This window comes from Apis mellifera, linkage group LG9 (assembly GCF_003254395.2).
Source record: "Apis mellifera strain DH4 linkage group LG9, Amel_HAv3.1, whole genome shotgun sequence".
NCBI classification, from domain to species: domain Eukaryota; kingdom Metazoa; phylum Arthropoda; class Insecta; order Hymenoptera; family Apidae; genus Apis; species Apis mellifera.
In genome coordinates this window covers 471,280-489,362 of record NC_037646.1, presented here as the reverse complement: position 1 = coordinate 489,362, position 18,083 = coordinate 471,280, and the positions used below count along the sequence as shown (strand labels likewise).

At 15.9% G+C, this 18,083-nt stretch overlaps 1 protein-coding gene across 2 annotated transcripts in view; it reads right to left on the bottom strand.

The window, feature by feature from the left end:
* The window catches only part of LOC102656465 (guanine nucleotide-binding protein G(o) subunit alpha), a 105,948-nt gene that overhangs the window by 14,417 nt on the left and 73,448 nt on the right, over nt 1–18,083 (bottom strand). For both annotated transcript variants that reach the window (XM_026442779.1, XM_026442778.1), the window contains 2 exons: nt 15,981–16,141; nt 1,488–1,616 (listed from right to left, as the gene is read on the bottom strand). In XM_026442779.1, coding sequence (XP_026298564.1) covers nt 1,488–1,616; nt 15,981–16,141 — 290 coding nt within the window. The remainder of the gene's footprint in view (nt 1–1,487; nt 1,617–15,980; nt 16,142–18,083) is intronic.

The window sequence follows — 18,083 nt, the reverse complement described above, 5'->3', positions numbered from 1 at the left end:
ATGTTGTATAAAATGAATTTTCATTTCATTTTCATCATTTTTGTATTTGAGAGATTATATATTATAAATTTTAATCACAAATTTTACTGTTTTATCGAAATATATTATATATTAAGTATCAAAAATTTATTAGTATGAAAAATTAAGTCCAATATTGTTATAATGCATGATTTTCTTTTTTCCTTATTAATAATATTAAAATTTTCTATTCTAAAACTAAAATAATGAAAAAAAAATTGATTATTTTGACTCTAAAATACTAATTCATTTTATTTAATAAAAATTACTTAAACTAAATATTTTTGACAATTATTAACATGAAATATATATCCAGTTTGATTTTTAATACACCATTTTAGTATTTATATAATATATATTATGTATATATTATTATATTAACAAATATTATTTGAAGATAAATAATATCAATAAATATAATTTAAAATAAAAAATTAAAATAAAAAATTTTAATTAAAGTAAAACTTATCTTATATTTTTATAATTATATAAATATAATATACATATATTTATATGAATATAATAAATAATATATAATATATGAATATAATAAATAATGAATAAAATAAATAATATATAAAATAAATATAATGTTAATAATATTAATATATGTACATATAAATTAAATTTAATACTTATATAAATTCTTTTTGTATGATATAATGTATAAAAATATTTCTTAATATAACAAGAATTTAAAAAAAGAATGTTTCTCAATTTCTTAAATTATCAAATTAATGATTCATGCTGAATCATTCATAAATCGTTGCTCTTTCTCTCTTTTTTACCCTCCTTCTTTATTTAATTTCTTTATTTTATTATTAAGATCACTATAATTGACAATAATTTCAATTCTTATTACATTAAAATATCTTAAAATCATTTTTTAACAGTTTTTCGTTTTACAAATCTTTTAAAGCAGATTATCCATTCTATATATAAAATTCAATATATTATAATTTTTAAATAAGAATACAATTTTTTAATTTAAAATAAATTTAGAATTAAGTTATAAAAGCTATAATTATTTTTAAAATTCTACTCCTATATAATTGAATTATTTATATAATTATATAAAATATATTATATATATAACAAAAATTAAAATATTTTTTTTCATAACATTATAGCATTTATAAGTAAATTCAAAGAGAATTGGGATTTAAAAAAAAATATATAACAATAGTTCCATATATAAAAGTAAATAATGGAAAATGTATAATTTAAAAAGTATATGTATTGTTGTTTTATTTATTTTAAATAATTTAGCAAACAAGATTTCATTTAAAATATTTTAAAATTAATAAATGATATTGAAAAATATAAAAAAATAATCATCATAATCCACTTTTTAAAAATAAAAATTTGTAACAATTTTAAAGTTCTAAATATTTAAAAAATTTATAAATCTATTAAATATTATTTTTATGTATTTTACATATATGAAATATTTTTTCTTGATTACTTACTTGAAATTAAGATTCTTGAAGGAAAAGTGGACTTCCACTATGCCCGTTGTTTTGACACGAGTTCTTAAAATATCTTGCTCCGTAGGTTGATAATCCCTTGCTCCTAATCGGTCTAAATCATCCAGAAAACTAAAATTTCAAATTCAAAAACGGAATATTGATTAAATTTTTAAAAAAATTTTAAAATATCAAAAATTGAAAAATTCTAAGAATTATGTTTTCATTATAACTAAAAATTTCAATTCAAAAATAAAAAATTTTAATTCAAAAATTTTAAATGTAAAAATGTAAAAGAATCAATGTAATAATTTTATAAAGTATTATATTTTATATATTATATTACTGCTTAATTCTTTCAATATTTAAAAATTAAAAATTAATTTTAATTATAAAATTTAATTTTAATAAAATTTCTTTGATTATATACAATTATTAGATATTTTATTTTCTTCTTAATTTTATATTTTATATTATCTAATATTTCTTCTTAGTTTTATAATAATAGTTTGTTAAATATATATAATATTTATAACAATACAAAATTTGTTTTTTCTATTAATTAAATAAATTATTAAATTTAATTACAATAAATATATATATAGAATCAATAAAGAAAATTATGTTAATTTAAAAGTCAAATAAATTTTATATAAAAACTATACTTTTTATTATAAATTTATTAAGTCTATATCAATTATAATTTATATTTATTTTTATTTAATGTAAAATATGAAAAATTTGTAATAAAATTTGTAATAAATGTGTTAAATAAGAATATCAATAATTCATAGATATTTTTAAAATTTTAACAGAATTTTTTTTATTTAAAATTTTAATCAAAAAATTTTTTCAATTTCTAAAATCTTATAAAAGTAATAAATAATATATATATATATATATATATATATATATATATATATATACATACACATAAGATGTATTCGTGAGAAACATCTTAGACAATTCAATTTCTAAAAAGTCAATTAAATCAAAATGATATAAAAAATAGTATACAAAAATATTAAAGTTTATTAAGTTGTGAGCAATTTAAATTTTCATTAAATAAAAGGAGATACAATGGATAGAGACAACTGTATAATCGATAGAAATAAAATTTCATTCTATTTTTATTTTTTTTTATCTATACAAACTTTAATTGTTAATAAATCGGCCTCAACATTTTATATCAATCACTTCTAGAATCAATTTTTTGTATATATTTTATGACATTTTTTTATATATTTTGAATAATTAAAGAATTACATGAAGGTCAACATTGATTTTTTTTTAATAAATTATATAATTTTTATTGGATTAATCAATATAGCTTATTATTTCCTAGAAAAAAATGTTGCTATTATATCGAAAAAAGTGCAATAACTATTTAAAAAACTAATTAATATATTATTTGTAAATTAAAAAAAAAATTTTTTTTTTTTTTTTGAGTTTCAAGGAATATTTTAAAAAATTAATTCTTATGAATCATTTAATTATCATATCGACATAAAAGTAAAATATGTCGATATTTCGAATAAAAACAGCTTCAAATATATGCTAATAATGCGTAACATTCATTAAATAAAGAAAAATGTTTTAAAAATTACAATATATTTTGAAAAAATATTATTTATAATTATTTTTTTATAATTTAACATAAATTCTTAAAATAAAAATATGTATACATATATATTTATATTATGTATCAAATAATAAAGTGCTTTTATAAAAGTTTTATAAATAATATCATTTTAAATTCAGGTTGTAATCGAGATCGAGATTGATTAAAATAAGTATTCATACTGATTTTATCAGTACAGAAATGGAAGAAAAGAAATATGAGAATATAAATAAGGAATATTAAAATTTTAATCTATATAATAATGGGATAATAATTTAAACTTAAGTAAAATGAAGATTAGTTTATTAACAGCCGTTGAGAATATATTATTTAATGAAAATATTTTTATTTTAGCTACAATAAAAAGGCAAGTAAGTACTATCATATAATAATAGTAATTTTAGAATATTAATAGATATTTGAAATATATTATATTTTTTATTATAATATAACAATAAAAACTAGATATATTATAAAGCATTTAAAATTTTAATCAGTTTTTATTAATAATTAATAAGATAGATCTTATTTGTTTAAATACTTTTTAATAAAATTTTTTAAATATAAATTTAAAAAATAAAAAAGATATTTCACATTTCATCTTCTCAAAAATCAATTAAAAAAATTAAAAATCAAAAATTTATATTTATTTCTATAAAATTATTATAAAGTTTCATTTTATATATATATTATAAATATAGATTTTTTTTATTATTTTGAAATTCAAATTGAAATATCGAAATAGAATCATCACGAAACATTTTGTAATAGTAAAACTATTATTGAAAAAATGTATTTTTAATAATGCACTTATTAATATTTGTCATTTCATTAAAAAAAAAAAATAATGATACTAATTTTAATACATTATTGATAAAAGAAGAATCTAATTATTTTTTTATGAAATGAAATTTTAATTATCATAATTAATTGTAATTTAAAATATTAAAAATCAATATGAATAAACAACATAAAAAAAATAAAAGAAAGAAAAAATAATATATTAACAATTACAATACATTTATTAAAAAAATTATTATAAGTTTCTTAAAATTAATTTTTATTCTTGTATTGAATTTATCGTGAGTACAATATTGTAACGAGTGTGAACATTTTCATCTTATCGTGTTGCGTACGTATCGTTTTATGTTGCTTTTCGTGGCACGCACGTAGAGATATCGAGTAGGCTAATCAATATTGAGCATCCAGAAAAATGACATACTATTAAAACAGCAAAATATTATCGTTTGATGTTTGGTAATTTTATTCTTCATTTTGTCATTTTTATGATATTGAATATTTATACAAAATACATAATTAATTTATATAAATTAAAATTATAAAATATAATTAAAAAAATACAAATACTATATATATTTCTAACTGTGTATTGATTGGATACAATCGCTAGAAATATTGTAGTCCGTTTGTCATTAAATTATTGAGATATAATTCGATAACAATAATGATGTTTGTACATATAATGATATTTGTGCATATAACTAACTTTAATTATAATCTAGTAATTCAAATATGATTTTTAAAAATTGAAAAATTATATTTATATGATCACTCGATTATTGGAATGTAATGTTACCAACAATTTTATTCTAGTTTTGGAAAACTGAACATATACAATATCGCATAATAACATATAAAGAATCATGTAAATTCGATTTTTTTGAAAATTAATTTATTTTTGAAAATAAATCTACATTTTTTGTTTTTTTACTATTTTCATGTTTAGAATAATTTTTTATTAATAATTTATTCATATAATGTAATGGAATCTAATTTTATTTATATTTGAAAAATATTCAAATTTAACATGAAATATCCTATTCAATTTTATTATTCTTTATTTCCATTTTATTTCGAATCTCCTGATTTTATTTAGATATAAATGTGAACATACAACATTCTATGGTCATATATCATTATAAATATTATATTATATAATAATAATAATTTTAAGGTATATACATATGTATAATATGTATGTAAATATATATATATATATATATATATATATATATATATAATATATTTATAATATATTTATATAATTATAATTATAATAAATATAATTATATATAATATATATGTATATATATACATCAATTATTTAAACATTTTCCGATTTAAAAAAGTTAATCAATTTTTTATCAATTACAAATTGCGATGTTAGAATTAATATATGAACAAATCCAATATAAAAAATAATAAAAAATTTATAATCATTTAACTTTTTCAAGTGGAATTATTATTTTAAATATTGCAATATTATAAATCGTATCAATACAAGTTAAATAATTTTTTTTATTTTGAAGTCAAGTCAATGTTTTCAATTCAGGAAAATTGTTTTATATAGATAATTTTACATGTTCAAAATTCATATATTCTTCAGCAAATAAAAATTTTATAGAAACAAATTGGAAAATCAACTTAACATTCTTCAAATTTTTTTTCAAATATTCATGAAGAATCTATAAATTAACAAAACAAATAAGTTCAATAAGTTTCTCATTCTTAAAATAATTCTTGTATTCTATCTTGATTTATCGTTAAAGCAAGTTATAATACAATTTTAATTTATAAAAAAAATTTTATGTCATTTTTTTCGTTGAATTTTCATATGAAAAAAATGTATGTGAGATTATTTCTGTATATTGTGAGATATGGAAAGAAAATTTATATACGAAAACATTTTATAAAATCGAAAAGGATTTAATAAATTATGAAGAATTTGAAAAAAGAAAAAAAACAAAATAAAAATTTTTTACTGAAGAACAGATAAATTTTGAATATATAAAATTTTATCTACATAAAAAAATTTTTTACGAAAATATTCGTTAATTCTATATTCTTCTAAGTTCATTTCAAAGTTATACGAGATTATATTGATATAAACTACAATATTATATAATGTAATAAATGGTTATTTAAGAAAAAATTTTGATTTTTTATCAGAAAGAAAAATATTTTTTTAAATTCTATTATTGTAATTTATATTTATTTATAGATAAAGAATTGATTAAATAATAATAAAAAAATTTAAAAATGATCTTTTTTAAAATTGAAAGTATTTAACAATTATAATGACTCATAAATCTTTTTATATATATATTTTAGATTATAAATTATATTTAATTATATAATTTATATATAATTATATAATATAATTATTTTTTTTAATTTTATTATTTAATTATTTTATTATTTAAAATGTTAATTTTATTTATAAATAGATCATTTATAAATAAATGTTAGATTTGATGTATTTAATATTCTAATATTTATAACATTATTATTATATTGTTTTATCAAGTATTTTAATTTTAAATAATTTATATCCAAATATAATTTTAAATATAAATTTCTATAGATAAATTTCTATAGATAATATAATCTAATTTCTATAAAAAGAAACTAAAAAAAATATTCTGTATGAGTCATGTTGCTTAGCAACATGTAATATAATACTACAAGGAATACTAAAAAAACGAATATAACATTTGTTTTTGATATTCATTTGCTTTCGATTCTAACTCGAAATTTTTATTGCAGAAAATATATATTAAATGAAATATGTTGATTAAAATTAGATTTAAAATTCTATCATACAAGCGAATGTAATGAATATATGCAATATTGTTTATTATACATGAAATTTATAATATAATAAATTACATAAGTTATGTACTATTAAATTTCATAATGTGATGATGAATGCAAATATTATCATGTCGTTATCAAACTATCAATATGGAGCTATTACATGCATGCATTTCTATGTGAACATTTTTTTAACTATAACAGTTATCGAACGAAAGTTATGAAATAATGAATAGATTATGGTACACATTTTATTAATAATAAATTTAATATCTTATAAATAATAATAAAATATAATTAAATTTTTTTTATATTAATTGGTATCTTAGCTTTTAACTTTTTTCATCGTTTAACAGTAAATATTTTTTTACTTATTGTTAATTTTTAAAAATTTCCAAATATAATTTTTTTCGTTTAGATTTATTTATCTAAATAGTAATATTTAATTTAATTAGATATAAAATTAGAGAATACCAATTTAATTAGATACATATTCATAATAGAATTCCTTAGCAAATGTCATTTTAATATTTATATATCTCTTTGTTATATTTGTATGTCTCTTTTATTAAAAATAATAATAAATCTCTAGAAGAATAATATAGATAATAATTATAAATAGGATTGTAGTTATATATATTTTCAAATAGTCATGTTCTTTTAATAGAAGTTCATGTTTTTTTAATAGAATATTTTGAATTTTTAAATCTTTTTGAATATAATTTTTTAATTTTTTTAAACATATTAAACATGATTTTAATTATATTTATTTTTATATTAATCTTCGAAGTATGGACTATAAAATATAGTAATTGATGACCTATATCACCAGATCCATACTTATCTAATTTATATAATTAACTTTATCACCAACTTAAGTTAACGACTTCATAAGATGAAAATGGTTTCATCAAATCACGAAGAATGAATAAGAATTCTCATTAAGCATCATATAATTTGTAACATATATTTGTAAATTGGTACATAATTGGTACAAATAACTGATATATGTAAAAATAATTACAAAATTTAATTTTGTCAATTTTTAATTAAAAAATATATAAATATGTATAAAAAATATATATATAAATATGTATAAAATATATATAATTATGAAACATAATCTTATGATATATTTTTTATAATTATGGAAATTTTTTCGACGACTATAATTATTATGTGATTCATAACGTCCATCAAATTCGATATCCATCAGAATTTTGGTGGATATAATATATTATCTAATCATGTACAATTGGAAGCTTTCATGTAGATTTTTACATTTATCGTTAATAACTCAAAATATTGCTAACAAATAATCAAGAAAGAAACAGCTTAATATTTCTTAAAAATTTGTTATTTACATATTGTGTACATGCCTTACATATGTGTTGCATTGTGGCTTTATCATTAATTTTCGAAAACATCGTATATCATACGTTTTTCAATACGTAATCACAAATGTTTACATTTATGAAATATAGTGACTAAAATATTGATATAACAATATTTATTTTTCAATTTATTTTTATTATTTTTTTTTACATTTATATTGTATAAAATTTTTTGAAAACTTTTAAAAATAATTATATAACATTATTAATCTTATATTGAATTTTAATACATAAAATATATATATATATATATATATATATAGAAATATTAGATTTAAAAAATTTTTAGTTTTTATGAAAATACAATTATTTTAATTTAGAGTTATATTTAAAGTCATATATAAAGTTATGTATAAAAAAATATATCATACTTTTAAATTAGAAAAAAAAGAAGAAAAAAGAAAAGAAAAATCATAAAAAATATATACTATATTTTTATTAAATCAAACATAAAATATTTTCATCGAATAAAAAAGTTCTAAGAAACCATTAGAATTTTCGTGTCCTTGCATTCAATTTTCTCTCAGTTATTTTTTCCATTTTCTTTACTAATTGTTAAGTGTCTAATTATTACAATTTTGTAACAATGAGTGTTGTTTTCTTTCTTTTGTTTTTTATTTCAGCTTGTTGTATTCTTATATTCTTATGTATCACTATATTTTCTTGTTTTTTTTTAACATACAGAGAGAAGTGGTAACAGAATCAAACGAGAAACAATTGAGGGTGGGAGGTGAAACGAAGAAACATAGTATCAAGCAGACAGAAAAGTGGGATGATATCGGCGGCCATTTTAGACCACGTGATCGGGCGTGGCGTAACGTCATCGACGATCAATACGCCGTTGAACCTAAATAAGAGAGAAGCAAAAAGAGAAAAAAGAATAATCGAATCCTTGAAGTTGCATTATTTTTTTCTTCTTTGCATTATTTATATAATTTGAAACTTAGAATCTTTATGGCTTAGCATTACTGAAATTTGAATTAAGATTATAGGTTAGATTTACATTTAAGTCTTTTCTTGTGATTTATATAGTCAATCAAAACTATATATATTTGCATAAATACTTACGCAGTAGTAAATTGATACACTTAGATATTAGTATAATTGTTAACAAAATACTAAAATGAAATTCATATATTTTAAACTATTTAACTTTTTGAAAAAATTTAATTCGAAAGATTATAAATTGTGATAAATATTTTTAAATATAATTAATTTTATATATTATAAATAATATAATTTTATATTTATTGTAGTATATTTATTATATTTGATGAAAAAAAATACAAATAAAATATAAGAAATATTTAATAAAATTATATTAAATTAATTTATATTTACTTATCTTATTAAATAAATAAATATAAGAGTTTTATATTCTCTATTAATTTTTTGAAGCGATTATTACTTAATTTTTATATTACATCATATTACAAATTTCATTCCATCCAGTATATTATTCTTATAATTTCTAATCTTTATTATATTTTCTATAATTTAAAATTTCGAATATTTAATATAAAATATATAAAGATATATATATATATCTTTAATATAAAATATATATATATATAAATATGAAATTGTGAAATTTTTAGTAGCTTTTTGAAATATGTATATTTAATTACAATAAAATTTCAAAAATAAAAAATTTTAATATTTAATTATTAACACATTTTTAAACATATATATTTACAACATATATATATATTATATTAAAATTTTCCTAGTTTAGAAAATGTTATATTTTTTATAACTTTTCTTTATAAATTTAGTTACGATAAAATTTAAAATTATATAGAACAGTTATTATATAATTCAATTTAAAAAAATAATTAAAATTAAAATATAAAGAATTCCATTTAATTTTTAATAGATTTTTATTTTTTAAATTATGAATCATTTGATTTAAATTCCTAATCTTCCTAATCTTCAATCGTTTTTATATTTTTACTAATATATTTCATAATTTATAAAAAAAATAAAAAAGATTCATATGTTTATGTTTTAAAATATATTTTTGAAAAAAATGGAGAATAAGCTAAAAATTTAAAAAATATAAAAAAATGTTATTTTTTTTATTTATGTAATCAAGACAATAATATGATACTATAAATATAATATACTTTTTATTTAAACAATTTGTTAATGTAATATTATTTTGATTGATTGCAAAAATCAATAATTTATTAATAATTAAATATCATTTAATAGTTGATAATTAAATGTAATCTAACCTAATCTAAATTAAGTATTTCAATAACATAGATATTATTTTTACATTGATTTTACTAAATACATATATGTATATAAGTATACGTATATAATTATTATTAGAACATCTTTAAAGATATATCATGTTTTCTAGATTAAATAACTTAATCATCATCTTCATTACAAAATCATAGCCATTGTACGCGTATGATTTAGTATTTTATTTAACTAGATCATATTTTCTAGTGATAAATATTATGATCCTATTTAGTATTAGTTTAGTAGCATTAATATTTAATATTTAATAATATTTAGAATTAGTATTTTATATATATTTATATTTTTGAAATATTATTAACATTGTTATTTCAATTTTCATGTATCTTCTTATCTTTTTTATTAACATCATTCTGCTTATTTTTTAAATATTAATTGAAATAAATATTAATTATATAAGGTATAAGATTAATTTAAATAAATAGTAATTAATGTAGAAGTCTTTTTTTTGTTATATTTAACTTATGATCTATGATTTGTATTTAATGTATATAATAATTTAATATATAATATATAAGTGTTTCTCGAACTATCTAAATATTTTTTTTACATGAATAATGTAAAAATCAATTTTCAGAGTTTTCATTTTAGAAAATGTTACAAAGCAATAATTATCAAATAAATTATATATGCCATTTCAATATGCCATTATTTTATTTTTATTGTTAAGAAATTCTGTACTTCAACATGTTTTAATTTTTTTTAAAATAATTTTAATTTAAAGCAAAGTAAACATACTTGTGTATTAGTATCTCTTTGAAGATATTTCAAATATAAATTAAATGGGAGAAATATTTTTTTATAAATATCATTTTTTTTATTTTTCTTTTAAAATTTTATCTTTTCACATTTCTATATAAAAATAAATTTTTCTATCATATAGTTGATATTACAATATATTTATTGATATATGATAATATGATCTTAGATTCTAAAATTTTAAAATCAATTTGAAATTTATATTGAAATTTCATTTTTCAACAATAGAAACGAATTTGTAAACGTAAATAAATATATTTATTTATTTTAATAAATATTCAATATAATATATTCAAGATATTTTTTAAGGTATATAATAAATTGATAAATAATTTTTCAATGATTTCAGATTTAATATAGCATATGAAGCAATTATTCATTCTGATATTTTAAATATTTCTTTATAATCTTTTAATGTTCTTTGCAAAAAGATTGAACAAACGAACCGATCATAAATTCATTACATTTAATCTATTGATTTAAGAATTATTTGTTAAGATTCTGTATAAAATATGTGACAAATATATTAGATACTCATCGCATTGATACCAAAATTTTAAATAATTATTAGATGATACATTTTTTAATAAATTTTAGTTTGTCCCCCAAAAATTCAACATTGAGTTTTCATACTAATTATTAATAAATTGGACTCAATTATTTTATATCAGTTATTTATGATAATGCATTAAACATTTATAGTTAATAGTTCCTCTCTATTAATTTATTTCAATCTAACCAATTATTTTTTAATAATTAATAACTTTGAAATTAACCAAAATTTATGAAGAATAATTTAATAAATAATATTTTTGTGAAAAACAGATGATTTCATTATTTTCATATTATTGTATCTCATTAATAGAAAATGTAACAATTTTAAAAGTTGATATGATAAAAGATTTTTATGATGAAGGAATAAATAGAAAGAATAAAATTTTTATACATAAAACATTCAAAATATGCTTGTTTTATTATTACATTAACATCAGTTTCATATTCAAATTATTTTATATCAACATGTGGATTTTTTTTGGACTTCAGAGAATTATATTTTTTTTGATTTATTAAATATTATAATATTTTATGTTTTTTTTCGTTGATATTAATTTTCGCAAAATGTTTTAATAAAATTACATACCGAACGCAATTATGTTCTAGAAATCTTTCTTTGTAAATTCCTTTATTATATTTCTTTTTTTCTATATTTCAGATTTTTTTCAGATATTATCGAGTTGACCTATATGAAAAATAAAAATTATTTCAATTTTTTTTTCTACTTTGAATAACACATTGTTGATTACATCAATATAGATGTAATAAGAAGCAAATATTTAAATATCTATCCAATTCAAATTGTATTGAAATCTGTTAAAACCTATAATCTCGTTTAACATAAGTTTCAAATTTTGAAAAGTCTAAAATCATTTTAAAGTCATTATCATATATGAATAAATATATTGCAATATTAATTACAGTATATAATAGAAAAAATTAATTTTAATATATAAAAAAATATGATTATAAAAAAAATGACATTTGTAAAAAAAAATATTTCTTTCGTCAAATTTATTTTCTTAAAATCATAAATTGTTTCTCATACTGCTACATTACAGAAAATATATATTATATTATTATTACATTATTATACATATTTTATTTAAAATATTTTATATAATTAAAATTCAAGATGTTTATTATATTATTCAATATATTTTGTATAAACATTTTATAAATTTGTTAATAAAATAAAAATATATTTTAAATTATTTTTATTACTTTTACTTATTATCTTAAACTACGTAATCAAACAATAATTTTTAATATAAATTTTAATATTAGAGATAATCAACTCAAATATTAATAAAATTAATAATTTTCACAGAAAATATATAATGTAATAACAAGAATTATAAATGAAGTTAAATTGTTGGTTGTCAATCAAATAGTAATTAATTTCTTAGAAATTAGCAAACTATTGAATATGAATGAAGCCGCAAAAGATTGAATTATTATTAAATTTGGATTTATTCTAAATTAAATGATAGAGAGACTAAGAACTGTGAATAGTTTATTTAAAAAAATTGTATTTTTATTGAATATTGCTTTTTGTAGTATAAACGCTAGAATTTAAAATCAAATGTACAATAGAAAATCAAAATATTATATATTAATATATAATATTATTTATATAAAATTAATAATATAAATATATAAATTATAATATTATTAATATTATTAAATTAATAATATAATATATAAATAATATAATAATATAAATTGAGAATGTTGAAAATTAAAAATATAGAAGTATTATTCTTTGCTAAATTATGAAACATCTTTAAGATTATTTGAGAAATTTTACAAAGAATGTAAAAATTAGATTCTATATCCAGTAAATTTAACAATCAATTCCAATTAAAAATTATTGCAGATTTCTTTTATTTAACTTTACTACATGTTATAAGATAAATGCATCAAAAAATTTTTAAGATAATTATTATTTTTAAAATTAGAAATATATATAGTTTGATATTAATCGATGTTAGTTAAATATTTCTTATTAAAAATTATTATTTCACTTATTGAAAAAAAGACATTAGTTTGGAAATATTTTATCTTTCATTTTGTGAAATTCATGTATTGAATTCTTTCATGTATTGAATTTTATTTGCCTTTCATAAGAAAAATATAAATATAAACATAAGAAGATTATTTCAAATCCTTCTTATTTCTATTATCTTTCTTAATTAAAATATCTAAAAAAACTAATAATTTTTTACAGAAATGAATCAAATTTGATTTTTAGATTTATGAATCTGCGATTTCAAAATCTCTTAAAATTCTTGAAGCTTAAAGTATTTAAAATTTAAAGTACTTTCCTCCCCCCTTTTTTTTTTAAAGAATATAATAAATAAATATTTATTTTCAAATATTAAAATCTTAAATTTCATGTCAAGAATACTTCGAATTTCAAAAATTCATAATAAATTTGCCAATTAATAATTTATTTTCTAAAAAAGTTTTTCATTTTTATATTTTATTGAACTATTTGAATGAATTAATAAAATCATAATTGAAATAAATTTAAAATTGAGTTTAAAATGAATGTAATATTTTATATGATCAGCATTTTTATAAAGATTTATATAATTTATATTTAATATTTATTTATATAATTAATATTTATTTTAATTTTAAGAGTTTCAAATCACGGAAATAATAAAAAATTTCAAAATTTGAAAATTTAAAATTTCTTAAATTTCTCGAATTTTTATTTTTCTATTTTTTTATAATAAATATATAAAAATGTGTAATCATGAGAAAAGATAATAATGATGAAAAAATATTTAAAGAATGTGCAAATCATCGACACAAACAGAATGCAGTTAGTTTTAAAAATTTTCTTTATCTTACGCAAAATTGTTAACTATTAATTGTTAATTTAAACATTATAAAAAAGCTGAATTTAATATTAAATGAGAAATTTTATAATTTCAGAAGTGGATTACTATCTTATAAAATATGATCAATTACATTGACATATATTAAAAAAATGTATGTTTTTATATAATAAAAATAATTAGATGGTACTTTCATTTAAATTTTGCATTTCTGATATAAAATTCTGAATAATTATTGATATTGATTGATGATTAATATTCTACAGATATTATTAAAAGTTTCCGTGTTATTTTGTGTAATGTTTATTAGCAATTGACTACTCAATGGAAAGATATTTAAATAATTTCAAAATGCACATGATTGTACAGAATTTTTTTAAGTTAGGTTTTTTAAGTTTTTAAATTTTATAATAATTTCTTAACAAATGAGATTTTGGATAATTTTATGATTTAAAATATTATCAAATCAATTTTATAAAATCATTTTAATTTTAATTCTTAAGACAAATAATATAAATTAAATAATATATAATATAAAATATTATTAAATTAAATAAAATTTTGATTGATCTATCTTTTGAATTTCTTAATTAATATTCAGAAATTAAGATAAAAGTTTTGATCGAATCAATGATTAGTTATTTAAGATAAGATATTATTCACAGAATAAGATCAATATAACCAAAAAAAATAAATAAATAAATGAAAAAAGAAAAATGATTTAATAAAATAAAGAAAATAATAAAAATAAAGAAAAAAAATATTCTTAAAATTGTTAAAAAATGAATTTAAATATTTTCGATTGAATAAGAATAAATTATTGATTATTTTAAAGATTATTGATTATTTTAGATATTTGCAAAAGTAAATAATAAATATAAAATGTATTTTTTGTTGTCAAATTCTTATTTTAAAATTATGTAGTAATCAAATATTTATATATTTATTTATAAATATTTATTTTTAAATAAATTTAAAAAAATTTTTTTCTGTTATTTGTTTTTTTAAATTATAAACATACAAACAATTAAATATTTCTCATCATTGTCACTTGAAATAATATTTGAAACAATAATCTTATGTATATTTTCAATTTATTAATAAAATTACATTTTAGTTATTAAAGTTTGCAAAATAATCATATTTTTCATATAAAATAAATATTATTCATATTTAATTAAAGAATATTATAAAAACTTGTTTTTCTTAAAATATCATAATGAAAATTATACTATTATTAAATCATTCATATAATAAATGATATTATAATATTATTTTTATTGGGGCGTTTTAATTTTAATTTAATAGATTCCACGTTATCTTCTTCTCTATACATATTTTAAATATTAAAGAATTTATGATAATTTGAAATATTTGTTAAAAAAGAATATACATTGATTGAAAAAAAATATATATTAATAAATTTACTTACTATTTTGCCGAATCGTTGAGTTGATATTCGTTGCTCCTGCCAAAACATTGTTGGACCCCGCTATCAGCCCAGAGTCTATTCATTGCAGCTAAAAGTTCCTCACTAAATGGCTCCGTATCTTCCATTCTTTGGATTACATCAAACACCATTTTTGCGTCCGGCTAGAAAATGATTTTCAAATTAGTTGATTTTAAATTAATTTATATTTTTTTGAACTAATAATTATTATATTATAAATTGATATAATGATAAAAAATGTTATTCATTAAGTTACATTCATAACTTTATTTGGATATTTTCTTAAATCAGAGATAATTGAAAAATAGATGGCATAAAAGAGATATGTAAATTGACATTGTAAATTTTTTAAAGACGGAAAATTAATCCAAAGAGATCATCTTTTTATTTGATAATAACATTATGTATTTATATGTATTCAATTTTAATTTTTCAATTTTAATTTTAATTTTATCGAGCAAAAATTTTTCAATATAGAAATAAAATTTTTGATTTTTTAAAAGTATTATCATTAGTTAATTTTTTTCTTATCTATATATATTTTTTCCTCATTTATGTTATCAATCATGGTAATTGAATTTCAAAAATTTCTGGTTTCTTAAAAGTATTGTTATCAAGCAGTAACTAACTTTTTTTTATGTATATTGTATCTAAATAGATTTTTATTTGAGAATAATGATATAAATTATATAGTATCTTTCATTTAATATTATATTTAATTTATTTATTGATTAACACTTTTCCATTTACATATCAAATTTATAAACATAATGAATGAGATATTTTTTTCATAATTATTCTTTTAAAAATTTTATTTCGATTTTGAATATACACTTATTATGTTTAAAAAAACTCTTCTTTTGAATATTTTTCTACATTTTTTCAGTTCAAATATGTTATATAAAAAATTCTATCTAATGTAAATTCTAATGTGATATAATATTCTAATATTCTAACATAAAATATGAAGCGTAATAAACGTAATGCAGAAAGAAAGTTCAATAAGATTAATTACAAAATATTTTAATAGCTAAATTATACTTGTTAACATTAATTTAGATGCTAATGCTTAGGCAAAAAATGAAAAAAAAAATACATAAATGAAAGTTAATAATACTATATATATTATAGCTAGACAATTGATCTTTCTGAAGTTATCAATTAAAAGTAGAAGAATCTTTTAGTTTTTTTACATTTTTTTGATAAAAAAAGATTTCTTTCATGTCATTTTTCTTTTATACTATATAGATAAATTTAAATAATCGATATACATATGTATTATAAAAATCATAATAAATATTATTAGAAAAATGAAATCTTTTGATGCTTGTATTACTTTTAGATGCTTGGATTAAATTGGATGGATTTAAATCTTCTTATAATTATTGCTTAGAAATATAATAAAAAATTTATTCAAATCAATTTATGGAAATGTTTTTGTGTAAATAACAGATAAAAAAATCTGAAATAAAAATAACTATTTTTTGTAAATTAATATTATAAAATTTTACATCAAAAAAGAATAAAATATTTTAAATACAATATTTAAATACAAATACAATAGAATATTTTGAATAATTGAACGATTTCTATAATAATAATATAAAATAAATTAGAGTTATATAGAGTTAATAAGTAATAATATGGATTATATTGTTAATTAATAATAATAATAATAACAACAATAACAACAACGATTTTTAAAATTTTAATTATATAATTGATTTTTTTGGAAAAAAAGAAAGATTAAAAAAAGAAAGAATAATAAATTTTTCTAATCAAAGTAATAAAAGAAAAAAAAATAAAAAAGAAAATTTTAATAGCTTCACAATTTAATTAACACAAAAGTATTATCTAAATTAGATTGAAATATTAAAATAGATATGTACATTATAGTGATTGCACTTTTTTATTAAATATTTAAACAAATGAATTCTATTTAAATTGCTTGAGATATAGCAAAATAAGAAAAGTTAATAAAAGTTAATAAAATTAAATTTATTGATAAAATTTAAGAGATAAATTAATTGTTGGCGAATTTCATATATTTATATTTCTTTATTTTTATTTTTTTGAAATCAATAT